Genomic DNA, 26,827 nt, shown 5'->3' on the forward strand with positions numbered 1-26,827 from the left:
TAGAACTTCCAAGTATTTAATATCTAGCAGGTTTTGTGTTGTATGCAGCCACACTGTGCTGGTAGTAGATGTGTATTTATTTTCTCATTTAATCCTCAAAGGAAACCACTGGGATTCTTACTCTCAATTTTAGGGATAAGGAAACTGAGGAACAGAAAGGTCAAAAAAGACTTGTTTGAAGTTTCTTGATTTGTCTGGTTTCCAGCTGGACTTTGGGCTTTCTACTTTCCTGTGTTCTGATTCCTGTGCTCTGATCACCCACTGTCTCTGTTCCACACTCCAGCTTCCCAGTCATATCAAAACTGGCAAGGGGGACTGCATGAGGTAGATGCAGGGACTCAGGAGACTGTAAAGGTGTACCCATCCATGATCTGGGAGCACAGATCGTGCCCAGTTCACTTTAATATTGTCTTTCATGGAGACTCCTGAAGAGTTTCATACATTTCCCTTCCAATCTCTAGGGAAAATTCTCAAACCAATCTCCTTACGGCCACCAGAGTGAGCTTTCTTCTTTTCTTTTCTTTTCTTTTCTTTCTTTTCTTTTCCTTTTCTTTTCTCTTTTCTTTTCTTTCTCTTCTCTTCTTTTTTCTTTTCTTTTCTCTTTTCTTCCTTCCTTTCTTTCTTAGATTTTATTTATTTATTTATTCAAGAAAGACAGAGAGAGAGAGAGAGAGAGAGAGAGGCAGAGACACAGGCAGAGGGAGAAGCAGGTTCCACGCAGTCCCGATGCGGTACTCGATCCCGGGACCCCAGAATCATGCCCCGGACCAAAGGCAGGTGCCAAACTGCTGAGCCACCCAGGGATCCCCCAGAGTGAGTTTTCAAAATGCAAATCTCAGTAGGTAGCTCTTTTGCTTAAAACTCCACACCTATCATTTGGCTTGATTTGGTCTCTGCTTACCTTTCTAACCTCACCATGTATCATTCTCTCCACTCTCTGAAACTAGTAACCTTGGCTTCTTTGTGTCTCTTGGATGGACTCTGTTTTCTTTTGCCCCCAAGCTCTGCACCTTTTAGTGTACTCTTCATTGCCTCATATGCTGAGAGCATTTAGAACAGTTCCTAATTACAGATCTATTGTACAATTAATGGAGCAACATCAGGAATCTGGGGGTAAAGACTATGTTTTGACAGCGCTGTTGGGGCCTGGCACAGAAATGGCACACAGGAAGCTCTCAGTATTTATTAGCTGGAGAGGTAAAAAACTCAAGAAAGCATTCTGGGATGCGGCTGAGACTGAAGGTTTATCAGTTTAATTTTGATTCAGTTCAAACTTATAAGACCATTAACAAACTGCCATGTTTTATCATCAGCAGATGTTATAAATGACTATAACATACTACAGTCCCAGAGTGAAGTAATGAGTTGGCCTCCTATGAGTCTGGTTAGCTTAAATGTAAGACCATGAGAAACAGATGAGCTTTTATTGTACTAATGATATAGTTCCACCCTCTCCAAAGCTGAGGCTCAGGCCCTGGTCTTGCTCATTTCTGAGGCTGTGCCTGAGCAGGCTAGCCAGCCTACCTTCCAGAAGACATTACTCTCTCTTTCCTGAGAGTCACCTTCTTAGGACTAAGCTCAAACCAGTCTGTGGCTCTGAGTGTGAAGAAATTTCCATCTCTAACAGCTAGTGGTTTCACAGTCAAGTACAGAATCTGGGTGATGCTGACAATTCCTATTAATAAGAACAGCTGACAGTGCAAACAGGTTCACTTCTGTTTTGGGAACATGGGCATTTTTAGACCTGATGTCATGCCTCCTGAGCACAGCCCATGAGGCAGGGAGGCAGAAAGGGTGACAGGCCCCACAGTACCAAAAGGGGCTATGACTACTTGGAGAGTGAAGTCACCACTTGCAGAGGTGAGAGAGTCCCCAGCTATTCTACCTCTGGCTTGTTCTGAGCCACAGTTTCTTCATCTGGACACTAGGGATTAAAATATGTCTTCTGGGAAGCCAATGAACTAAAGCGTGTGAAAGCATCTACCCTGGCACCTGGCAGAGTAGCCACTTCCCTTCTATCAGCAACAGCTCCAGGTCCTCTCTGGAGGTTAGTGGCTTGTCAGACATCTCCCAAAATATCACAGAAGTGACCACACTTCTTACCAAAGCCCTGAGGACTAAGCCCAGGCCTACATCTCTGCATCTCTTGTCCCTTCAGGTCTCACCTGCTCCAGGCAGCTCCGACAGGCCTCCTGGATCAGCTGCTCTGCATCCACTTCTTCCCCGACATTGTCTCTGACATTCAGTGCTGCCTTCTGGAAGAACTAGGGAGAAGTGCAACAGAAGACAACATCAGAAGATATGCTAATTTGCAACAACTTGAAGGAAACTGATTATGAAAGAGAAGCTTTTGTCTTACTTCATACAGAAGGGAAAAGCGATTATGAATGTGGCTTTCACATCAGACAGATTTAGAGTCCAATCCTAGGCTGTACTTTATCCTGTGTTAAGGAGGGTAATGATCATCGAAGTGCCCAGAGCCTGGTCATTACAGCATTAATGTTAAAAGTGTGGTGACATTATGGATGATTTCTTTCTTTTTTTGCTTATCTATAGTCTCTCAATTTTTACAATATATCTGTATTAGTTCTGCAGAAGAGAGAAGAATGACAGTGCCTGCAGTGAACAACCCAGGGCAGGCCAGAAGAGTCTGAGAGCAGAAGGTCCTCCCTGAATTCTGAGTTTGCCCAACTGGGACTGGCAGCATGAGACCTGGTCAGAGTCCATGGACACCAGCAGTCTCAATCAGCAGGGGAAGGTAAAGGGACAAAGTTCCTCCAGTGGGGATGAGGGAGAGCTGGAGCCTGAAAACACTGAGGAAGAGGTGATGGGAGGTCCCAAGTGGAGGCACTTGGAAACACATTCATAATAAGAGTCCGAGTAGTGTCTTTAGAAGACAATGTCATACAGAAAAATTCTGCACCTATAACCACTGCTCCTATTATGGGAGACAACTATGGGGATGTATTTTCGTTGTTTCTTTAAAAAATTTTAAGTAGGCTCCATACCCCCCAACCTGGGGCTTGAACTCATGACCCTGAGATTAAGAGTTCCATGCGTGGGGTGCCTGGTTGAGCAGGCCGACTCTTGATTTCAGCTTAGGTCATGATCACAGGGTTGTGAGACTGAGATCCACACCAGGTTTCATGCTCAGTGGGAAGTCTGCTTCTTTCTCTCCCTCTGACCTCCCTCCATTCACATTCTCATCAATCAATCAATCTTAAAAAAAGAGAGAAGAAAAAAAGAGTTGCATACTGTACTGCCTGAGCCAGCTACTCCCCAAGGGGATGTACTTTCATTTTATATTTAGCAAGGTCAAATGCCTGCTATTGTTAATGTCCAACCAAGGAGAAGAACAAGAAGGTTTGTATTAGAAACCTCACAAATTCTTCAGGCCAAATTAAACAAATGGTCAGATGAAATTTCATTTCATTTCATTCATTTAAAGATTATATTCATTTATTCATGAGAGACACAAAGAGAAGCAGAGACAAAGGCAGAGAGAGAAGCAGGCTCTGTGCAGGAAGCCCGATGTAGGACTCGATCCTGGAACTCCAGGATCATGCCCTGAGCTGAATGCAGGCGCTTAACCACTGAGCCACCGAGGCATCCCATGAATTTCATTTTAAAAGAAAAACCCTAGGGATCCCTGGGTGGCGCAGCAGTTTGGCGCTTGCCTTTGGCCCAGGGCGCGATCCTGGAGACCCTGGATCGAATCCCACGTCGGGCTCACGGTGCATGGAGCCTGCTTCTCCCTCTGCCTATGTCTCTGCCTCTCTCTCTCTCTCTCTCTCTCTGTGTGACTATCATAAATAAAAGAAAATAAAAAAAAATAAAAAAAATAAAAAAAAATAAAAGAAAAACCCTAATGAAAAAAATAAAACAAACCCCTAAGAACTAGAGATTAATACTAGTGTTCAATATTGATTACTGGGTAAGTGGGTAAGTGAAAGCTAGCTAAAACAATCTGGATTCTTCACAGCCAGCCTGTGAGGTGGGAAGTGTAATGAACATACAGGGGGTGACTGTAAGCAATCTCTGAACCTAAGAATGAAATCTGGTCCCATAGAAGGCATTTGCAAATGCTGCTGGGAGAAAAACAAAATTGTACAAGCTTCTGGACAGAAATTTTCTTGAGAGATGTTTTCCGTTCCTTTTTTAAGAAAAAAATATTTTATTCATTTATTTGAAAGAGAGCATGTGCATGTGTGCACACACACGAGTGGGGGGGAGGGGGAGAGGGAGAAGCAGACTTCCCACTGAGTAGGGAGCCAGACTCGGCTTGATCCCAGGACCGAGATCATGATGTGAGCTGAAGTCAGATGATTAATGGACTGAGCCACTCAGATGCCCTTGTTTTCCTTTCTACCCACCAATTCATCTCTAGAAATTTATCCCCCAGAGAGACTCTTACAAGTGAATGAACATGTACACTCCAAATGTTCAGCGTAGCACTATTTGTAATAGAGAAAAACTGAAAATAATCCAAATGTTCTTGAGACTATAGAATTAAATTGTGGTACCTTCATACAATAGGGTACTCTGCAACTGTTACAAACAAATCAGGCTGATGGGGTACCTGGCTGGCTCAGTCAGTAGAGCACGTGACTTTTGCTCTCATGGTTGTGAGTTTAAGCCCCAAGTTGGGCCTAGAGATTACTTAAAAAAAAAAAAAAAAGAACCATGATCTAGAAACTTGACCAAATTATATCATTAAATGAAAACATCGAGTTGTAGAACAGTGTGTGTAAAATAATGCCATGTACTTTTTGAACGTGTCCACATGTACCTGCCCATAAATAAATATAGGAGACCTATAGTCACTGTTAATAGTTTGGTATCTCTAGGAAGTTTTAGTGATTTTAGGTTTTTACTTTTTAAAATATCTGTATTATTTTCCCCAATATTTTATGAAAAATTTCAAACATCAAGTTGAATTATTCCATCAGTGAACACTAACATCTACCATGTTTAGTCTATAATTAACATTTTACTGCATTTGTTATCACATATCTATTTACTCATGCCTTTGTCCATCCATCAATCTATTTTATAAGATATATTAGAATATTAAAAAAATAGGGATGCATTTAATAATCGCAGAAATAAAGCAATAATGATGAATAATGTCTTAGATGAGATCAGCCATACCTAGAAGTTATTATCCTAACCATTTTTAAGACATTGGATACTTGAAATTTGGGGGCATTGTCAAACAAAGTGATCAGAGGAGGTCAGTCAGCAATGTGAACTTACCCGAAGTGAGGATGTAATCAAGCCTCTTGTCTGAAAACAAGGGTGATAAAGAGGTATCCTGACAGATTATATTAAGAAGGGAGCCCAGAGTTAAAAATTGTGTCTATCCAGCATTTGTCCAGGAGAGAAAGTTGTTGAATTATGGTATCTGCTATTGGGAAGCAATAAGGAGAGGGCTTTGGAGGCAGGCAATCCTGGACTGAATCTTGGCCTAGTCTTTTCCTAGTAGCTTAAACTCTTTACTTCTGCCTATGTAAAGGTGAGGTAGGAGAATACATGGTGCAGTCTAGAATATGCAATAATTAGGGGTAGTGGTAACAGGGTATACAGCAAAGTATGGCTGGGTTCTGATTATAGCAAGCCCTATGTGCCATGTTAAGGAATCTAGGTTTTATCTAGAAGGTAATGGAAAGTCACCAAGGGATTTTTTTCTTAAGATTTTATTAGAGAGAGAGAGAGAGACCGCGCACGCGCAAGCATGAGTAGGGGGAGGGACAGAGGAAGAGGGAGAAGCAGGGCTCCTGAGCAGGGAGCAGGGATCCTGACATGTGGCTCAATCCCAGGTCCCAGAGACCATGACCTGAGCTGAAGGCAGGTGCCTAACTAACTGAGCCACCCAGGTGCCCACCAAGGGATTTTATTTTATTTTATTTTTTTATTTTTTTTTAAAGATTTTATTTATTTATGATAGACATAGAGAGAGAGAGGCAGAGTCACAGGCAGAGGGAGAGGCAGGCTCCATGCCGGGAGCCCGACGCGGGACTCGATCCCAGGACTACAGGATCGCGCCCTGGGCCAAAGGCAGGCGCTAAACCGCTGAGCCACCCAGGGATCCCCAAGGGATTTTAAATAGAGGAGTGACATCCTTATATTTACACTTTAGAGGTCACTGGCAGCTGTATGGATGCAGGGGAAGAAGAGCAGCAGCTGGAAATTATAGTAGGAGCCTTGAACCAAGGCAGAGGTGAGGAAGAAGAAAGGTATGCAAGACAGATTGTGAAGTGGAATGTACAGGACTCTGTGACTGGATGGAGAAGGTGAAGGAAAGGCAGAGCCCTTGGTTTCTGGTTTCTAAGTGAATGTAGTCCAATTCAAACTTCACGTGTCCAAAACTGAATTCCTGATTCCCCCTGCCTGTTCCTGTTTTCCTCATATCAAGTCAGGGGCAACGTTGTTGTTATAGCTGCCCTGGACAGATAACTTGCGAGATTACTTTAGTTGTTCTTTTACTCTGCACATTTGAATCATCAGCAATACCTTTGTCTTATTTATTTTTTATTTAAAGATTTTTATGGGCAGCCCCGGTGGTGCAGCGGTTCGGCGCCGCCTGTAGCCTAGGGTATGATCCTGGAGACCCAAGATCAAGTCCCACATCGGGCTCCCTGCATGGAGCCTGCTTCTCCCTCTGCCTGTGTCTCTGCTTCTCTCTCTCTGTGTCTCTCATGAATAAATAAAATCTATAAAAAATATTAAAAAAATGTTTAGATTAAAAAAAAAAGTTTAGATCCAGTGCTCTGCCCAAAAGTCTCCAAGGGCCTCTATTTTACTCAGAGTAAATCCCAATATCCTTACCATGGCCTCAAAGGTTCTGCATGAACTGGGCCCCTATTTTCTTTGATTACCTCTCCTATTCTCCTCCTCCTGGCTCAGTCTGCTCTACTCACACTGGAGACTTTTTTTTTTTAAAGATGTTATGTATTCATTCATTAGAGAGAGAGAGAGAGAGAGAGAGGCAGAGACACAGGCAGAGGGAGAAGCAGGCTCCACAGAGGGAGCCCGACATGGGACTTGATCCCAGGTCTCCAGGATCCCACCCTGGGCTGAAGGTGGCACTAAACCACTGAGCCACTGGGGTTCCCCGAGACTTTGTTGCTTTGAGTGTCCAAGCACACTCCTGCCTCAGGGTGTCTGCCCTTGTTCCCTCTGCTTGGGGTGTTTTCCCCTGATGTGTCCACATAGCCTGTTTTTCTCTCCCTTTATTCAGGTGTCTGCTCACATGTGGCTTTCCTGGGCTCAATCTATGAAACAGCACTACTGTTCCCCACTGGTTACTCTCTCCCCCTTCTCTCTGGCATTTCCTAGCATACTACTTGTTTAAAGAGGGCAGAGACACTGTTCATTTTGTTTGCTGCTGCATCCTCAGTGCCTGCTATAATGGTGGGTGCTCAGTACATGCTTCTTGAATGAATATACAAACATAAGAGGAAGAGGTTTAGGAAGAAAGAGTTCAGCTCTGGATATGCTATTTCAAGCATCTAGGGGACAATCAGGTAGAGTCATGTGGAAGTTTATTTATAGGCCTAGAAAGGAATTTTAAATAATAATAATGTTGATCCTGTTAAACAAATAAGAAAGACACTTGTTTGTAACATGGTGCAGAGCACATTAAACTTAAATTATTTTATCCTCATAATAGCTTGGCGAAAGAAGTATTCAAATTACCTCTAAAGAGGGCGGAAAAAGTTCTCAGGGGTTCAGAATTGGAAAACCTGACTCATCTTTTTGTACCAAAAAGAGCCAGGGGGATTGTAATGTAGGAAAGGCCTGCCCTTGCATCTCTGTACCTCTCACCTTCATATACTTGTTGAAGACCGTCTGGATCTCCTCGTTGATGCTAGGCTGCAGGACAGCTCGAAGGAGGTCCATGGAAATGGCAGGATCTGTGAAACTGCATTCAGGAGGGAGACACAGTCAGGGGTCATGTCCCAAACATATCTTTCCTAGTCTGCCCAGCCAATTATTGACACAGGCTCCTTTAATAACAGTAATAGCTTCTATTGAAAATAAGCTATGTGCCCAGGTTCTGTGCAAACGAAACGTATGTATGGCTTTATTCCATTTTCATAAGAACCCTACAAAATAAGTACTATTTTTTAAAGTGTTTTATGAAATACAAAGTCTATACACTTTAACAAATAGTTTTATTTTTTTTTTTAATTATTTATGATAGGCACACAGTGAGAGAGAGAGAGGCAGAGACACAGGCAGAGGGAGAAGCAGGCTCCATGCACCGGGAGCCCGACGTGGGATTCGATCCCGGGTCTCCAGGATCGCGCCCTGGGCCAAAGGCAGGCGCCAAACCACTGCGCCACCCAGGGATCCCAACAAATAGTTTTAGTGAACATCCACTTAATCACTACTCAGGTCAAGAAATTTAATCAGGATCCCACAGGTCCATTGTGCTCTCTCCCTTCACCGAGGTAAATACTATTAGCCTCACTTTTTTCTTTAAAAAAATTAAAAAAAAAGATTTTATTTATTCATGAGAGACACACAGAAAGAGGCAGACACAGGCAGAGGGAGAAGCAGGCTCCATACAGGGAGCCCGATGCAGGACTCCATCCCTGGACTGACAGCATGCCCTGAGCTGAAGACAGACGCTCAACCACTGAGCCACCCAGGTGCCCCAGCCCCACTTTCTTCTAAACGTCTATGCTATTTTGCCTCTTTAGAGCCCTCAACCACAGAGCGAGTGAGTGTTAGGATCTTAGGCACTGCTGAATTCATGATTCCTCCTATTTTATACAAGAGTTCAGAGGTGGCAATGATTCAACCAAGGTCACATCCAGAGTGACAAAAGCCGAGTCTCCTTTTTCCTAGTCCATTGCTCCTTCTAACAGCTGCTGATCTCTCTTCAGCTCTGTGCAGTGGGGACCCCAAGGGTGCCAACCAAGCCAATCAATGCCGGGGAGGTCAATACTCAGGCCCAGCCTTACCTTGTTGTCATCTGTGAGCGGCGGCCCCTTCGCTGCACCTGCCTGTGCTTTATCATTATGTTCCAAGGGTTCTGTGGGGACCAAGGGAACAGATGTCACCGAGGCTTGTGACACTAGGGTACAGGTGGAGGGTGAGTATGAAGTTAAACGTGGACACCTCTGCTTCTCAGGTACTGTCAGCATCTCTCCCACCCTCGGGCAGGCGGGAGGGCAGCGGTTGAAAGGTCCTGCCGGGGTGGAGGAACTGAAGTTTCCTGCCTCGAAAAGTCCCAACCCCACCCTTTCTGGGATGGGAGGGGGAAGGGAACCAGTGTTTACCGAGGGACCACTCTGGGGCTGCTGGCGTGCTGGGCGCTCTGCTCGCCTTTACACCCATCCCCGTAACAACTTTACGAGGCAGGCACTAATCATCTCCATTTTACAGAAGAGGAAACTGGAGCTCAGAGGTGACAGGACCGGCTCACATCGCCTAGCCAGGAGGGCGGCACAGAATTTGAATCCGGGTGGTCGGACTGCGAAAACGCCAACGCCCTGGGCAGCACCAGCCGCCGCGTTCTCTCGCCCGCGGGCCAGGGTCCCGGGAGCCCGAGGCCCAGCCGGCCCGAGCCCAGGCCCAGCCCCAGCCCCAGCCCCGGCCTTCCCGGGGGCGCCCTCACCGTGAGTACCAGCTGCCCCGCTGCGCCCGCGTCGCCCAGCTCGGAGCCGCCCCGCTCTGCCCCGCCGGGTCCCCGCGGCTGCTCGGCGTCGCCAGTGGCCCCCATGGCTCTCCCGGCCCCCACAACCTCAGCCCGACTCTGCCACCGGCCGGAAAGTGGCCCTGTGACGTCATCGGAGGGCGCCGCGAGCCGGCCCGGAAGCGCGACGCGGCGAGCGGCGGGGTTTCCATGGGAACCTCAAGGCCGCGTCTCGCTGGGGCCCGGAAGCCGGCAGGCGCTGTGAGCCGGCCGGTGGGGGCTTCTTCTGCGGCCCGGCCGGCTCCTCGGGTGCGGACTGTGGGTATTTGGTCCGGGAGCGCTCTCCGCTGGGCCAAGGCGGGTGGAGAAGTGCGGGGCAGGAGGACGAGAGCGGGCTCTCGGGGCTGGAGCTTAGGTGCGGAGGGGAGCACAGCGGGGCCCGCAGTTCAGTCTTTGAAAGCCGGAGAGTGCGCCTAATGCGGGGACCCGAAAATTCAACAAGAGGGGGTCTGGCCCATGCCCTTCCAAACACCCACCGGGTCCCTCGAGGCCTAGGCTCCAGGGGATGCCTCTTGCATCTGAAGGCATCATAGGGAAGGTTGGGTCTTGGCCCGTGGACTCTCCAAGCCCCAGCGACCCGGGCTTCTCTCTCCAGGAAGGTGATTCTGGGATGGGCGGGGATGCAGAGGTTTAACAGCTATGGAGTTTCACAAAGCTCCCCTTAGCTCTGGCTTAGAGGTAGGATGTCCGTAAATAGAACTGGATCGATTTACGGGTAGTAGAGAAAGTTCCTTTTACAGGGTCACAATGTGGAATAGTAAAAAGTACATGAGTTTTTATTTGTATTTTATTTATTCATGGGAGACCGAGAGAGGCAGAGACATAGGCAGAGGGAGAAGCAGGCTCCCTGGAGGGAGCCCGATGAGGGACTCCATCCCTGGACTGGGATCAGGCCCTGAGTCAAAGGCAGATGCTCAACCGCTGAGCCACCCAGGCACCCCAGTACCTGAGTTTTTAATGTAGAAAGATATGAGTTCAAATCCAGCGTGATATGGTGATTAAGAATATTGACTATGGAATTGGGCTGCCTGCCTTTGGTCTACCACCCTCTGTGTGATCCAGGTTTCTTTCTGTGCCTCAGTTTCCCTATCTGTAGAGTGGGGACAATGGTACCTACCTAATAGGGTTGCACTTAAGGATTAAGTGAGCTAATTCATGTGAAGAACTCTGGCACAGGTAAACCCCCAAGCAATGCTATCTGTCACTGCTATTATTAAATTCCAGTAACCACCATTTACTAGCTTTATGACCTTGGTCATTCTTTCTCAACCCCTCTGAACCAGTTTTCTTACCTTTGCAAGATTATTGTGAGGATTAAAATAGATAATACAGGGGGATCCCTGGGTGGTGCAGCGGTTTGGCGCCTGCCTTTGGCCCAGGGCCCGATCCTGGAGACCCGGGATCGAGTCCCACGTCAGGCTCCTGGTGCATGGAGCCTGCTTCTCCCTCTGCCTGTGTCTCTGCCCCTCTCTCTCTCTCTCTCTCTGTGTGACTATCATAAATAAATAAAAAAATTATAAAAAAATAAAATAGATAATACATATAAAGCACATGTTAGGTTATCAACAAATGTTAATTATCTCCATGGTCCAATATCAGCCTTAAAACAACAAGGCAACTCTTTGGCACCAAACTCTGGCTCTATAGTGGATATTTTTGCTTTATTTTTTATTTTATTATTATTATTTTTAAGATTTTATTTATTCATAGAGACAGAGAGAGAGGGGCAGAGACACAGGCAGAGGGAGAAGCAGGCTCCTTACAGGAAGCCTGACATGGGACTCATCTGGGGTCTCCAGGATCACACCCCAGGCTGCAGGCGGCGCTAAACCGCTGTGCCACCGGGGCTGCCCTAATATTTTTTTTTAATATTTTGTTTATTTGACACACAGAGAGAGGCAGAGACATAGGAAGAGGGAGAAGTGGGCTCCCTGTGGGGAGCCCAATGCAGGACTTGATCCTAGGAGCCCGGGATCACAACCTGAGCCAAAGGCAGATGCTCAACCACTGAGCCACCCAAGTGCCCCGAGATTTTTGCTTTAAGCCTTAAATTTCCTCTGCTCTTTAATCTTACTGGGCCAAGCAACGTCAGTGGATACCATTAAATATCATGTCTGACCAAAGTCATCATGGACAGGACATGTCAACAGGACAGATAAAAGTAAAACGAAATAGAAGAAGAGGAGATAAAGTAAGGTAGTATAGATGGTCTAGACTACTTGAATCATAGCAACTTCTTTTTTTTTTCTGTCAGCTAGCCTTCATGCAATCCAAAAATGGCCTGAATGGGCTAGATGGACCAAGATGTAGGTGTTTGGTGCATTTGTATTAGTTCTGAACAAACTCACATACGGCTTTGCTGTAGTTTTTTTTTTTTTTTTAAAGATTTTATTTATTTATTTATTCGAGAGAGAGAGAGAGAGAAAGAGAGGCAGAGACACAGGCAGAGGGAGAAGCAAGCTCCATGCAGGAAAGCTCAATGTGGGGCTTAATCCCGGTCTCCAGGATCAGGCCCCAGGTCCGAAGGCAGTGCTAAACTGCTGAGCCACCCCAGCTGCCCTTTTCTAATGTTTTCTACGTAGTCTGCTCCACTCTGTTTTTTGGATTGCTAGGATGAACAGGAGCCACACTGCATTTTGTTAGTTTGGTTATGATTAAGTCCCGTCTTTGGTCCTTCCCTCTGTCTCTTTGGCTGCAGCTGTGTCCTTCCAAAGCCCTTTAGGGCTCTCTTTGATCCTTTTTTTAAAAAATTTTTTTAAAATTTTTATTTATTTATTTATGATAGTCACACAGGGAGAGAGAGAGAGAGAGAGAGAGAGAGAGAGAGAGAGAGAGAGGCAGAAACACAGGCAGAGGGAGAAGCAGGCTCCATGCACTGGGAGCCCGATGTGGGATTCGATCCCGGGTCTCCGGGATCGCGCCCTGGGCCAAAGGCAGGCGCCAAACCGCTGCACCACCCAGGGATCCCCTCTCTTTGATCCTTAATCCAGTGGCCATCCCTTCATTTCCCCAACTACCAACCGGGTTCCTTATCCCTGCCCATGAGTGTTGTGTATATTGCATTACAGAGTTTGATCACCGTCATCACATGTGCCCTTTGGGAGTGCCAGGCATTTTCCCACACAACAGCAACCACTTTTCTTCTTGTTGGGAGAAGACGTCCTTGGGGAATATTGCGAAAGGGAAGACTTTGGGGCTGGGTTTGGGCCAGTCTCCTAGTCCTGCCCTTCCCTTGATTGATGCTCTGGGTGAGGTGTACACCTCCGGCCTGGACTGAGCACTCATCTCAACTCTCCACACCATCATCATGTCTAGCTGCTGCTTCTTCCTGAAGGCACTTCTTGCTCTTGGGTCCCTGACATCCTGGGTGGCTGCAGGAGAGCATGGTGAGCTATTATGTGGGATCCCTGGCTGACAGTAACAGAAAATGACTAAGAATAAGTCATCCCTTTCCTCATCCTGGAGTGAGAGTCCTCATTTGTGGAGATGGTCATATCTGTAGGTCAGGATTGGATGCACAAATTCTCAGGAAAGCTTGACAGGGTAGGTCTTCTTGGTTTTCTTTACTCCCTCTGGACAAGGAGGTAGGACTTCCAGTCTGGCTTACTAAAGGTTCTAGCTTTTCCCTAGTGCTCTTTAAATGTGAACAGGATCAACCCCAACCTTTCCTTCTCTTTATCTACAAAGTGGCTGGACATTCAGTAGTGGTAGGTGAGTGTCAGTGGTTGTGTTGGGGGAAGGGAAAGGTATTTTGGATAGGAAAGTTTAGAGAGGTTGAACATCCTTGAAATGCACTTGGCTTCTATTCCCCATCTTTTGAGGCTTAGCCAGTCACTCCAACCTTGTGTGATATCTTTTGCAGTGAAAGAAGGAGAATGCCCTCCTGATAAGAATCCATGTAAAGAGCTGTGCCAGGGGGATGAATCGTGTCTGGCTGGGCAGAAGTGCTGCAGCACTGGCTGTGGTCGGGTCTGCCAAGGAGGCATTCCAGAGGGTATGTTGACTGGAGGGGCAAAATCCAAGTGTGCTTCCTGACCTTGACTCTGGGCTAGAAAGACCCAGAGAGCCTCCAACCTCCTAGATAGGCTCTTGAAATCTAGCTTGCCTGAAGTGCCTCATCTCCCTTTTGGAGTTTCTTCTTCAATCACTGAATCCTCAGTTCTTTGTCTTCTATCAGGAAAGAACACACAACTGACAATCTCTTTTATTTGAACTCAGGGCTCCTGCGAAGGCTGGAGGGCAAAGTTGTGAGGGGAAGCCTGTTAGAGGTAGTTATCAAAAGAGTAGACCCCGAGCCAGGCTGAATAAGACTTAAACAGCCTTTTACCTCGATTTCCTCATCTGTAAAATGGGGATAATTGTTTGCACCTCTTGGAATTGCTGTTGAGTTTCAAATGAGAGGTTCCTGGCACAAAGTGAACTCAGTAAATGTGAGCTCTTATCATTGTTACTGTCTCTGCTGTAGCGCCAGGGTTGAGAGTCTCAAAGAAGCTCAGGGGTTCCTTCCTTTAAATCTCCCTTTTGCTACACCTATGGGTGCCACCAGGCACTTCTCTCTCTCTCTTCTCTTTATGGCTGTCTCCCTTTTTTGCTACAGGGAGGAAAGGAGATTGCCCCAGGGCTGCTCAGAAACAATCCTGTTTTCAAAGGTGCGTCACTGATGAGACTTGTCCGGGTATAAAGAAATGCTGCACGTTTGGCTGCAACAAGAGCTGTGTGGTCCCAGTCCCTAAGCCAAAGCTGGGTAAGAAACACTACCGCAGGGCCCATAGGCTCTTTGGCCTGAGTGCTTCTTTCTTAAATAAGCCTGCACCATCTTATTGTTGGTTTTACTTTACTTTGAACAACAAAAATTAAGTGGCTGCCATATTCTGAGAATTTTTCTAAAAAATGATAGACAAAGGGTCAGCCATTGATGATCTGGGAATGGGGTCCAGGCAGGCAGAGGAGGCTGCTAGAAGGAGGATCGTGGCATGCAGAACTTTCTGCTCTATTGCTTGCCTCCTCTTTTGGTCCCTGAGAGGCCTCCAAAAGGTATCAGAAATTGATGATGCATCTTCCATAGCTTCCCCTTCTCATTTCCCTCTTGTTTCTGGATTTTTATGGTTTATTTGCTTGTTTGTGCTTCCACATATATTTTGTTATCATATTGTCCATCACTACCCCCTTCCTCTCAAATAGGGGGGCTGCTTTTATTGGAGAGGTGTTAGATGTATAAATTAATTTCAGGGGTGCCTGAGTGGCTCAGGTTAACTATCTGTCTTCAGCTCAGGTCATGATCCCAGGGTTCTGGGAGCCCAACGTGGGCTCAGCAGGGAGCCTGCTTCTCCCTCTCCCTCTGCTACTTTCTCCTCCCATGCTCTTTCTCTCTCAAATTAATAAATCTTAAAAAAATTAATTTAGGGAAAGCTGACATTTTTATGTGAATCTTTATGTCTTCCCATTGTCCATGTGCATTTGGTGTATTTCAGGGTATTTTATAGTTTTCAAATACTTCTTGATAAGTTAATGCATAAGTTGTTTTATTTTTTTTCTCATCTGCATTAAATGAGGTCTTAATTTACACCTTCCATTATGTTTTCTTTTTCTTTCTTTCTTTTTTTTTAATATGGAACGCTTCACGAATTTGCGTGTCATCCTTGCGCAGGGGCCATGCTAATCTTCTCTGTATCGTTCCAATTTTAGTATATGTGCTGCCGAAGAGAGCACTCCATTATGTTTTCTAAAGAAACTGGAACCATTCTCTCTGAGGGCATGTGGCAGCTATTCCAGTAGAAAAGCCTAGATTTTGGTAATCAGAGAGCTGGGTTCAAGCCTGAGGCTCACCAGTTACTGGCCAGCGGGTCCCTGGCCAAGTGTCTTCTGCTTCCCCGAGCCTCAGTTCCCTTCTTTGTAAAATGGAAAGAATGAGCCTTGGAGGTTGTTGTAAAGATTCAAAGTGTGTAAAGTGTTTAGCCCTCAGGAGACATCAGCTTCCTTCCTGTTGCCTGCTAAGGTGGGCTTTATTAGGAGTGCAGTTGCTTACCAGCCCCTTTTATAAAGAACAAGGATTCCTCTTCCTGCGGAAGACTCTGGAACTCCACAGCATGTGACCACCTCTTTCTTTCCAGCCAAACCTCCCCAGGTAGCGGGCCTCTTCTCTGGACCTTGTGGGGCTGTGTTTGGCTTGGACCGCTCTCTTGGGCTCCCTGCCCATTAGAGAAAATAGAGGGTTGTACTCCTTGCCAGGACTCTTGCGGCCCAGCTTTGGAACCAGAGCCTGGGAACCTGTGTCAGGCCAGTCACTCACTGCCAGCCTGTAAGGCCCAGCACAGTCTTCCAGTGTGAGGCTGATGGCTGAGTCATGGGGGCTGAGGGTGAGGCTGGCACCTAGGCCAGGCCCTTTGTGAACTGCTCTGGGCCTTGGCCAGCCCAGATGGGGCTTCTTCTTTCCTTGGAGCCAGGCAGCCTGCAATAGTGACCTCCCTGCAGATCTCCCAGAGTGTACTTACTGGCTGAGTGGGCTTCCTAGTCTGGCGGGAGTAGTTAATGACCTGTCTATGGCTCCAGGCCCCGGGCTGAGCTACTCCATGGGACAGGAAGCTGTCAGTCCTGGGCTCTGAACAGTTCCTGCTTTCCCTCGGCTCTGACATTGCCAGGGGTTTACGTAGCCAGTGCTAGTCTGTTTGGTAAGGTGGAGGGACAGGCAGGCTGAGGGTTCAGGGTAGACCCTGGGACCTGCTCAGGTGGGGCAGTTCTGGTTTGAGCATGCAAGTGAACCTTGGCTTCTTCTTTTTTTTTTTAATTTTTTTAAAGATTTTATTTATTTATTCATGAGACACACACACACACACAGAGAGAGAGAGAGAGAGAGAGAGAGAGAGAGGCAGAGACACAGGCAAAGGGAGAAGCAGGAGCCCGACGTGGGACTCGATCCTGGGTCTCCAGGATCAGGCCCTGGGCTGCAGGCGGCGCTAAACTGCTGAGCCACCCGGGCTGCCCGTGAACCTTGGCTTCTAACTGCTTGCTGTGTGGCCTCAGGCAAATCCTTTTATCTCTCTAAACCTCACCTTTGTCCTCGGTTCAGTGGAGATAAGCTTATTTACCTCAAAGAGTGATAATTGGTGTCTTAGTCCTTTGGGCTGCTAGAACAGAATTCCATAGACTGGGTGGCTTATGAATAACAGAAATTTATTTCTTATAGTTCTGGAGGCTGAGAAGCCCAAGGTTAAGGTGCCAGCAGATTCAGTGCCTGGAGAGAGCCAGCTTCCTGGTTCACATACTACCATGTTTTCACTGAGCCCTTACACGGTGAAAGGGCAATATGAGCATTGTCCTATTCATGGGGGCCCCCCTCCCAAAGCACGCATCTCTGAAACTCATATTAGGGGTTAGATTTCAAGACATGAATCCTGGGGGAACACAACATTCAGCCTATATCATACAGTTTAGAAGACTGTATTTTATTTTATTTTATTTTTTATTTTTTGTATTTTATTTTAATTTATTTATTTTTAAAATATTTTATTTTTTTATTCATGAGAGACACACTGAGAGGCAGAGACATAGGCAGAGGGAGAAGCAGGCTCCCTTTGGGGAGCCTGATGCAGGACTCAGTCCTGGGACTCCGGGATCATGCCCTGGGATGAAGGCAGATGCTCAACCACTGGGCCACCCAGGCATCCCAAGAAGAAATTTATTTTAAAAGCCTATAGAAAGCCTGCCAAATAATGCTCAGCAGCTCATGCTGTGATGCACAGCACCTCTCTGCTCACGTTCCCTCCTGCCATCTGAAGTCAGATCTGTGTGTCCCCTCCCTCACTACTTATCAAGTGTCTGCAGCTGGCATTATGTGTGTCTGGTGTGAGCAAGGCAGCCGAGGTTATAAATAATAGGCACAGATTGTGATGAGAGCTGTGAAGGAAAATCAAAGAGAGCTATAGGGGAGGTGTCATTTTAACCTGCAGGATGAGAGAGAGCTGGCTGTAGGGTGTGTGAAGAGTAGGAAAGAGCTTACTGATTCAAGGAAGTGAAAGGAGGTCAGTGGAGTTGGAGAAAAGAGAAGGGGAAGGAGGAGGAAAGTGGCTCCGGTTAGGGAGAGTCCAGACCTCCAGTGAGTCTCTGGGGCCTCTGTCAAAGCCCTTGTTCTAAGTGCACTGGGAAGCCTTTGCAAGGCTTATGAAAGCAGAGAGGAGAGGCCTAGTCTGGTTTTCGTTTTACTTTATTTTATTTTATTTATTAATTTTAAAGATTTTATTTATTCATGACACAGAGAGAGAGAGAGAGAGAGAGAGAGAGAGAGAGAGAGAGGCAGAGACACAGGCAGAGGGAGAAGCAGGCTCCATGTAGGAGCCTGACGTGGGACTTGATCCTGGGGCCCCAGGATCACATCCCAGGCCTGAGGCAGCGCTAAACTGCTGAGCCACCTGGGCTGCCCTGTTTTACTTTATTTAAAAAGATTTTATGGGGGATCCCTGGGTGGCGCAGCGGGTTAGCGCCTGCCTTTGGCCCAGGGCGCCATCCTGGAGACCCAGGATCGAATCCCACGTCGGGCTCCCGGTGCATGGAGCCTGCTTCTCCCTCTGCCAGTGTCTCTGCCTCTCTCTCTCTCTCTGTGTGACTATCATAAATAAATAAAAAATTAAAAAAAAAAGATTTTATGTATTTATTTTATATATATATATAGAGAGAGAGTGTGTGCTAGCAGGAGGAGGAGCAGAGGCAGAAGGAGAGGGAGATAATTTCCAGTGGACTCCATCCAATGCAGGGCTGGATTGCATGCCCCAAGATCACAACCTGGGCCAAAACTAACAGTTGGACACTTAACTGCCCAAGTTACCCAGGTGCCCCTTGGTTTTAATTAGTTAATTTTATTATTTTTAAAGATTTTACTTATACATGAGAGACACAGAGAGGCAGAGACAGGCAGAGGGAGAAGCAGGCTCCCCGTGGAGAGCCTTATGCAGGACTCTATCCCAGAACCCCGGGATCACAACCTGAGCCAAAGGCAGACACTCAACCACTGAGTCACCAAGGTGCCCCTGGTTTTCTTTTTTTAAATATATGTATATTTTATTTATTTTAAAATAAGCACTCTGCTGGTGTGTGAAGAAGAGATGGAGACAAATGTAGCAGATGGCAGGCCCATTAAGAGGCGGTTGAGGCAGGCTTGGGGGGGAGGTGAGCACAGCTTAGATCAGGGTGGTGATGGTGTGGACAGGGAAAAGTGACAGACTTGGAGTACTTTTAAGGTAGAGTTGACAAGACTAAGTGAAGAAATAAGTGGATGTGTGTGCTGAGGGAGAGGAAGTGTCAAGAGCTGTACTAAAGTGTTTGTCTTGAGTAGTTGAGTGATGGGAGGTCTTGGAGGCAAGAGGTTTTGGAGCAAAGATGAAGATTACAGCCTAAGAGATGACTCTCCTTTGGCTACCTTAAGGCGCCTCCCCTCCCCCATGAAACCCAGTGACCCATTGTTTTGCTTATTACAACCTGTGAATTATATCCTTTGGGTGGATGGATGGCATGGGCTTCCTGTGTGTTTGGATGACCTTTTCCTGAAACCTCACTGCTGGTTGTTCAGAAAAGAGTTAACATAGCAGGCCTGAGATTGATATTCTTAGAAAGGTCTACTTGCAAGACCGGCCTTGACTGGCTTCTGGGAACTTAGATTTTGAGAGTGTTCCTACTGCCCTAACTGGTAAGAATCATACCTGCTAGGGCAGCCCTGGTGGTGCACCGGTTTATCACCACCTGCAGCCCGGGGTGTGATCCTGGAGACCTGGGATCGAGTCCCACGTCGGGCTCCCTGCATGGAGCCTGCTTCTCTCTCTGCCCGTGTCTCTGCCTCTCTTTTGCTCTCTCTGAATAAATTAATAAATAAATCTTAAAAAAAAAAAAAAGAATCATACCTGCTAAGCAGAGCGTGCCCAATAAAAACCTCAGGTCTCTAATGAGCTTCCCTGGTTGACAACACTTCACACTGTGTTGTCATGACTTATAGGAATCCACTAGAAGAGGACTCATGGAAGCTTGTGCTTGATTTCCTCTAGACTTTGCCTCATGCACCCTTTCCCTGAGATGATTTTGCTTTATATCTTTTCCTGTAATGTAGCGTGGTCATGAGTACAACTGTATACTGAGTCTTGTGAGTTGTAACACATCACCCAACCTAGGAGTTGTCTTGGAGACTCCCAACACACTGGTTTCTTGCTAGGTTTTACTAATCCCTGCAATTCTCTACCACTGGGTCTTCACTTTTGTCAGAATACAGCTGAATGAGTCCTAGCTATTTCTTTTTTAAAAGATTTTATTTATTTACTTTGAGGGGGGAGGGGGGAGCAGGGTGTGTGTGGGGGGGAAGAGGGAGATGGAGAAGCTGAGCAGGGAACCTGAGACCCAGGGGGCTCTATACCCAGGACCCTGAGACCATGACCCAAGCGGGACGCAGATGCTTAACTGACTGAGCCATCCAGGTGCCCCATGACCGAGTCTCAGCTCTTGTTCTTGTGTAATCCTTGTAGAGTGTAGGGAATCATAATGAGTGGCTTAAAGGACCACATCATTGGTCCTAGTGTCAGAGCTGGGAATTTGGGAACCAATTCTGCCACCATTGACCTCAGGCCAATCCTACCCCTTTCCTGGCTGTCTGGCTGTCTATTTGCAAGAGGAGTAGGTTTGATAACTCAGAGAGTCCTTGGCTTAAGAAGTTTTGGGATTTCACTTTTCAACTAGCGCCACTGTCCTTCCCTCAGATATAGTGGAAGGTTACAGCTGGGGTAATAGTAAAGTCTAAGAGTATTTCCTGGGCTTCAGCTTTTTATTCCACCTTTTTTTGGTGATATCTTGGGTCTTGGGATAGGGGTATATTTGCAGGGTGGGGATGACCATTCCCATTCTGACTCTCATTCCTGTTTGTCATCCTGATTCCTGGTAAGATAACTGTGAGGTACCTGGAAACCATGTGGTATGAGGAACTGAGCTTACCTAGTTTGGGAAAGCTGAGACAGTGAGAGGCAGAGGATCCTGTCTAGGCTGATGGCACAAGCCATGTTTGTTTTTTTTTTAATAAATTAATTTTTTATTGGTGTTCAATTTACCAACATACAGAATAACACCCAGTGCTCATCCCGTCAAGTGTCCCCCTCTCACCCCCACCCCCGCCCTCCTCCCCTTCCACCACCCCTAGTTCGTTTCCCAGAGTTAAGAGTCTTTATGTTCTGTCTCCCTTTCTGATATTTCCCACACATTTCTTCTCCCTTCCCTTATATTCCCTTTCACTATTATTTATATTCCCCAAATGAATGAGAACATACACTGTTTGTCACAAGCCATGTTTTCACAAGGTCTCTGGACATAGGACCTGGACCAATGGACAGAACTTCTATACAGCCAGATTTCAGATGAGGATAAAGTGTAAGGATGGGGGTGCCTGGGTGACTCAGTTGGTTAACTGACTCTTGATTTAGGCTCAGGTCATGGTCTCAGGGTCATGAGATTGAGCCGTGCATTAGGCTCTGTGCTCAGTGTGGGGTCTGCCTGAGGTTCTCTCTCACTCTTCCTCTGTCCCTCCTGCTCATGTGCTCTGTCTTTCTCAAATAAATAAATTAATCTTTAAAAAAAAAGTATAATGATGGCATAGTATGGCTTGGAGGTTGTGAGGCCCCCTGAATTCCAGCATTTGAGCTGAAAGTAGGGAATTATTTGGCAGGGATTCAGGCATCAGACATGGGTGATGTAGTGGGTGGCCATGATGGGCACTGGTCAAAGGACGCGTTCTGACCCTCAGGGCTTCAGGCTATTCCCCAAGAGTCTCTTCACTGTCTAGTATTTGACACAACCCCAGGGACCTCAAGGAAGTCTGGCCTGGAAGAGAGTAGAGGTTTGGTCTTTATGCCTGGTCCTCAGTATGAGGGCAGAGAGCAGAGTGCTCCTGGTATTGGTCACTTCAGGGCCAAGCTCAGCAAAATGGTATCTGGGAAGTGTTCTGCTCAGTGTAATTCCATGAAAAGTTAAAGTTGCTAGGTTTTTCCCACCAGAGATATTTTTTTTAATGTCCCCAGCCTTCTCAACTGTGGGATGAAAGACTTTGCTCTTTGTTAAATAGATTTTAGTGTTCATCTGGCAGGTGGGGAGGTGTGGAGGGGTACATCTGGCAGTGACCATGTTTTCTGGATTAAAAAATAAGATTTGATGTGATCTGACAATGGCATAGAACCTTTGAAATAGGGGCTGTTCAGGAAAATCCTGTGATGTAGGGTTATTAGACCATGATTGTTTAGCTGTACGTGTTTTCCTTGGAGTCCAATACTTGCCTTTTCCATCATGGCAGACTTCCCAGAGCCAGACATATGCAATTATTACATGTCCCTACTCAAGGGCACTGGGCCAGTCCTGCGTTGGTTTTCTACAATGCTTTTAATAGCCTGCCTCTTCTTTTCTCCACTTAAAAAAACCTGAAATAAACACTGAGATGAATGAGTCATGGCAAGTCAATTTGGCTTGGATGAGGCTTCCTAGGGAGTGCCTGCTCCAGAGGACCTGGCCTGATGCCTGCATGTTTTAAGGATGGTGTAGTAGAAAGAGTGCTTCCTTGCAAACCAAGAGGCTGAGTTTTGTCCTGCTTTCCTGCTGACTCACTCTGTAGTTCTGGGCAAACCCCTTCTCTTCTCTGAGTCTTATTATCTTCAGAGGGGTGGTGAAGGAGTGCATCATGGATGTGCTTGGCTCTGTACAACAGAAAATTAACCAAATAGGGATTCATTTTTCTCATATAAGAAGAAGTCCTGAAGTAGGGACCAGGGCTGGGGTGGTGGCTCCATGATACTAACAAGGATGAGGTTGTTTATTTTCCTTCTCCTTTGCATTCCATAGCTCCATCCTCAGTCTAGTTGCCCCCCATGGTTGAAAGAAGATGGCTCTATCTCCCTGTGTTATGTCTGTCTTTGCACTGGAAGAAAGAGAAGCCAGGGGGCAGTTTGAAAGGTGCATTATCTGGGTCAGAATGCAAAAGTTTTCCCAGCTTATGTCTTAGTTTATAGTCTCCCCTAGTTACAAGGTAATTTGGGGAAGCAAATCATTGTAGTTGGCCAGGCTCATTGCCTCACAAGAAACCTGCGGTTTTATTAGCAGGTGTTTCAGTTATCCATGGTTGCATAACAAGCACTCTCCAAACTTAGTGGCTTATGATAACAGCATTTGACTCTTTCTCACAGCTGGCCCAAACAGGCTCAGCTGGGCAGTTCTTATAGCCACATGGCACAGCTAGGTCACTCACGTAGCTGCCTGTAGCTGGTAGCTCAGCCGGGAAGTTGATGATGGCTGGACCTTTCAGGATGCTTCTCTTCATCCAGCTTCTCTCGCTATGGGATATCTCATCATTCCACAGTTGAGCCCAAGCTGCTTCATAGTGTAGCAGCCAGTTTCCAAGGGTGGGGGGGGGGCGCTGTTTCCCAAGCCCCAATATACAAGTGCTTATTCAGCCTTTGCTCTCATCACACTTGATGGTATCCTGTTAGTCAAAGCAAGTCACACAGTCCAGCCCAGAGACAATATAGGAGGTGTGGTTCACTGGGGACCACCACCATGGATGTCTACCACAGGAAGGAGGGAGGAAGAGTGAATATGGGGTGGGCAATAGGTCTGTTTGCCACAGTAGGTTAGAGCTCAACAGTGTTTTCCAGACTGTGAGTCTTGAGATTAGTTTAGTAGTTGAGGACCAGCATTTGAAAAAATACATAGAAAGACTATAGAGTATATAGATATATGCACATATATATATAAAGTTTAAGCATGTCTATGGATTAATATACACAATGAAGAATGTAATTTTGCACTCAAGAATCACAGTGAAAACAACTGGAAACACTGGACTTGAACACCTCTGGGCCCCATGCTCTGATTCTATTGCAGAGTCTGGTGGTGAATGTCCTGCTGACCCCCTTCCATGTGAGGAGCTGTGTGACAGGGATGAATCCTGTCCCCAGGGGCAAAAATGCTGTAGCACCGGCTGTGGGCACGCCTGCCGCGGAGACATTAAGGGAGGTATGTTGGCTCCTTGGGGAAGAAATCCTTGAGTTCCACGGTTGGTTGGGGAGGGAGCCGTTGGTGGCCTTATTGTCTTTCCCTTCCTGGGGGGAGTCAGAGTTCTCATCCTTCCTGTCCTCCTAGCCTCCAGCCCAAAGCCACCCTTCCTCCTCAGGCTCCGGAGCCCATGCTGGCATTTTAAGAACTAGGGGAAGGCAGTGTGGGTTAGTAGGAAAAGTTCTGAGGTTGGAAGACTGGTAGCATGGCTGCTGGTCTTGGTCCCACTGCTGACTGGCTCTGTGGCCTTGGGGAAGCAAACTCTCATTGAGCCAGTTTCTTCCTCAGTAAAATGAGGGAACTGCCCAAGATCATGGTTTTCTGACCAAATTCTTAGGAACATATCTGCAACAGATCAAAGCATTCCTGATCTGATTTCTTTGTTTCAAAAAATATATATTTAAAACAAATCCATATTTTTGAATGTTCCTTTTATACCAGGTGCTGTGGAACTCCCATTTCAGAATCACTGGCTCAGGTGTGTGTGTGTGTGTGTGTGTGTGTGTGTGTGTGTGTGTGTGTGTGTGTGTTTTAAAGATTTTATTTATTCATGAGAGACACAGGCAGAGGGAAAAGCAGGCTCTTTTCAGGGAGCCCGATATGGGATTTGATCCCCAGACCTCAGGATCACAACCTGAGCCAAAGGCAGATGCTTACCTGCTAAGCCACCCAGGCATCCCTCAGATGTGGTTTTTAGACAACATGTAGATTCCCAGGCAGTGTTCAAGGTTCTGAAGACATATTCTTGAAATTATGTAGTTTATCAGGGAAGGTAGATCAGATCAGGAATTGTAATAAATTCTGATGAGAGGAGCACAACCCAGGGCACCAAGCCTTGTCTGGGATGGCAGAGGAGGCCTCCCTGAGGAAGTGACCCTGAGAAGCCCAGGCAGAGGGGAGAGAGAAGGGTGCTCCTTGGCACCCCACCCAGCCCCACACACAGAGATATCAAACCCAGGGACCTCTGGGGAACTCTATGGGGTATCATTTGAAAAGTTTTAGTCCAGATGTTCTCGTGGGCCCCTACTGATTTTCAGAGGCTCTAGCTTCCAGGTTTCCCAGGCAGATCTTTGGTTAAGATCTAGTTACAGTAAGGGATGGATTTCTCTGGAACTTCCAGGTCTCAGTTCTAGCCAGGAACTTGGAGTGGGTGGAACCTACCGTCCAGTCTGTTTACCTGTGCCTGTTTATCCCGCAGGGCGGGGTGGTGATTGTCCAAACATTTTGGTGGGCCTGTGCATTGTTGGCTGCATGATGGATGAGAACTGCCAGGCTGGGGCAAAATGCTGCAAGTCAGGCTGCGGCCGCTTCTGTTTCTCTCCAGTTCTGCCACCGGAACCAGCCATGAACTCCAACTGGACCTCAGGTCTGATTCTGCATTAGGTGAGTATGGTCTGTCATCACTGATAATAACTGAACTGCTATGTGCAGAGCACTGGGTTAGGTGCTGGGTAGGGGATTTCAGAAGGTCAAGACAACTAGAAGGTCTTTTTCTAGTTGGGGAAAAAGATCCTATGTCACAGATGAGAACTCTTTTTTATTGACATCATGGTCTTCTAGGCTCTCAGAGTGGGTATGCCTCCTTGGTAGGTTTTCCCGCCTGAAGCAGGATTTGATCTGGGCCTTAGAGGCTAGGCAGGATGTGACAAAGGGGGGACAGCACAGAGAACATGCTGGATGGGTAGTCTGGTGGTTAGCAAAGGCACAAAGGGTGGGATGTATGTGTTTGGGAAGCGGGGTGGGGTGGGTGAGAGTGGGCTGTTTTTGTGCCAGGAGATATAAGGTTGACATCTGAATGAGGAGAGTCTTCACTGCAAGTTTGGACTGGATTGTCTGGGAAGCAGGACACCATTCAAGGCTCTGGGTAGCAACACATGCCGAACTTCTCTAGGGTAGAGGGGAAACATCTCTAGGATGGGGGGAGCCAGGAGGGCACAGCTTTGACCTGATGTTTCTTCTTTTTGTAGAGAGCCCGATGCCTTAGCTGTCCTGATTTATCCTGAGCTGCTTGGTGACTGCAGGGGGCTTGTTCTGGCTGCCAGGAGAGGGTGATGCCCTGGGGCTGTGAGCCTTGTGGGGGCTCTCGTGGCCCTCTTTGCTCTGCTCCTGCTGCTGCCTTGAGCATGGGAAACAGAGTTGTGGGTTTGGGCAATGGTGTGCAATGTCCCCAATAAAGACTTTGCTCACCTTCTTGTCTGTGCTGTTTGAGGGCCAGGATGAGGAGAGAGTGCCAGGGGTCTGAGCATGTTTACAGGATTACAGGATTAAGGCAATCCATCCTTTCTGAGAACACCAAACCTGGGTGCTGCTCAGGTAGGTTAGAGCTCAGCCTAGGCTGACTTGTCACAGATGTCTCTCGCAAGCTTCAGGAGTGGGACCATCAGGCTCCTTCTTGGGCCTGCTGACCTTTCTTTTGTTGGAAAGTATGAATGGTGATGGAATGGGGGTGGGCGACTAATTTACTGTAGTCCCTTGGATGTTCCCACCTTGGAGTTCCTTCCTTGGGGGCCCATCCCTTAGCTCTAAGACAGGCAGTTTGTCCTCTCTGGGTAGCTTTGCTGTAGGGAGACGTTGTTCTTAGGGTCTCAGAATATAAACAATTAGAAATAATTAAAAAATGCATACAAAATGGATCACATTCTATGTCTTGGAGAAGTTTATGTCATCACATTATTCTTGTAATGGGACACCGTGAAAATAGCTAATTTAACTAGTCATCTCCTGGTGGACATTAATGCTTGTACCTATAAGTGTTGGCCTACTTTTGCAGGTAAATCTGGGGAAATTCTTTTTTTTTTTTTTTTTTACAATATTTTATTTTTTTTATTATAAATTAATTTTTATTGGTGTTCAATTTACCAATATACAGAATAACACCCAGTGCTCATCCCGTCAAGTGTCCCCCTCCGTGCCCGTCACCCATTCACCCCCACCCCCGCCCTCCTCCCCTTCCACCACCCCTAGTTCATTTCCCAGAGTTAGAAGTCTTTATGTTCTGTGTCCCTTTCTGATATCTCCCACACATTTCTTCTCCCTTCCCTTATATTCCCCTTCACTATTATT

General features: G+C 46.7%; 2 protein-coding genes and 1 non-coding gene across 6 annotated transcripts in view; 1 reads left to right on the forward strand and 2 right to left on the reverse strand.

Annotated features, from left to right (window-relative positions):
• Window positions 1-9,781, reverse strand: part of DNTTIP1 (deoxynucleotidyltransferase terminal interacting protein 1) — a 24,448-nt gene extending 14,667 nt beyond the window's left edge. For both annotated transcript variants that reach the window (XM_055307150.1, XM_055307158.1), the window contains exons 1-4: window positions 9,629-9,781; window positions 8,973-9,043; window positions 7,828-7,924; window positions 2,166-2,264 (exon numbers count right to left, since the gene is read on the reverse strand). In XM_055307150.1, the coding sequence (XP_055163125.1) occupies window positions 2,166-2,264; window positions 7,828-7,924; window positions 8,973-9,043; window positions 9,629-9,733 (372 nt within the window). In that variant the 5' untranslated portion in view covers window positions 9,734-9,781. The remainder of the gene's footprint in view (window positions 1-2,165; window positions 2,265-7,827; window positions 7,925-8,972; window positions 9,044-9,628) is intronic.
• On the forward strand, window positions 9,337-25,952 carry WFDC3 (WAP four-disulfide core domain 3). 3 transcript variants are annotated; one of them, XM_055307186.1, is made up of 7 exons: window positions 9,337-9,629; window positions 12,775-13,092; window positions 13,569-13,700; window positions 14,304-14,450; window positions 23,594-23,725; window positions 24,963-25,147; window positions 25,732-25,952. In XM_055307186.1, the coding sequence occupies exons 2-6, from the start codon at window positions 13,014-13,016 to the stop codon at window positions 25,145-25,147; spliced, it is 675 nt and encodes a 224-aa protein (XP_055163161.1). In that variant the 5' UTR covers window positions 9,337-9,629; window positions 12,775-13,013; the 3' UTR covers window positions 25,732-25,952. The 3 variants fall into 3 exon arrangements, with proteins under 3 accessions (XP_055163161.1, XP_055163153.1, XP_055163144.1); XM_055307178.1 differs by lacking the exon at window positions 9,337-9,629 and adding an exon at window positions 9,871-9,964; XM_055307169.1 differs by lacking the exon at window positions 9,337-9,629 and adding an exon at window positions 9,871-9,955.
• LOC129498703 (U6 spliceosomal RNA) lies at window positions 15,309-15,415 on the reverse strand. The gene has a single exon (XR_008662183.1). It is a non-coding gene; the product is annotated as a U6 spliceosomal RNA (small nuclear RNA).
• Window positions 25,953-26,827: the final 875 nt, after the last annotated feature.

The sequence above is a fragment of the Nyctereutes procyonoides genome, unplaced genomic scaffold, assembly GCF_905146905.1.
Source record: "Nyctereutes procyonoides isolate TBG_1078 unplaced genomic scaffold, NYPRO_anot_genome, whole genome shotgun sequence".
NCBI lineage: Eukaryota > Metazoa > Chordata > Mammalia > Carnivora > Canidae > Nyctereutes > Nyctereutes procyonoides.

Bases quoted from the DNA above. Each gene is read 5' to 3' on its own strand.
- WFDC3 (XM_055307186.1), top strand. From the start codon at position 13,014: ATGTCTAGCTGCTGCTTCTTCCTGAAGGCACTTCTTGCTCTTGGGTCC. The intron at 13,701-14,303 runs GTATGTTGACTG...TTTTTGCTACAG, and splicing joins CCAAGGAGGCATTCCAGAGG to GGAGGAAAGGAGATTGCCCC. The intron at 14,451-23,593 runs GTAAGAAACACT...ATTCTATTGCAG, and splicing joins AGTCCCTAAGCCAAAGCTGG to AGTCTGGTGGTGAATGTCCT.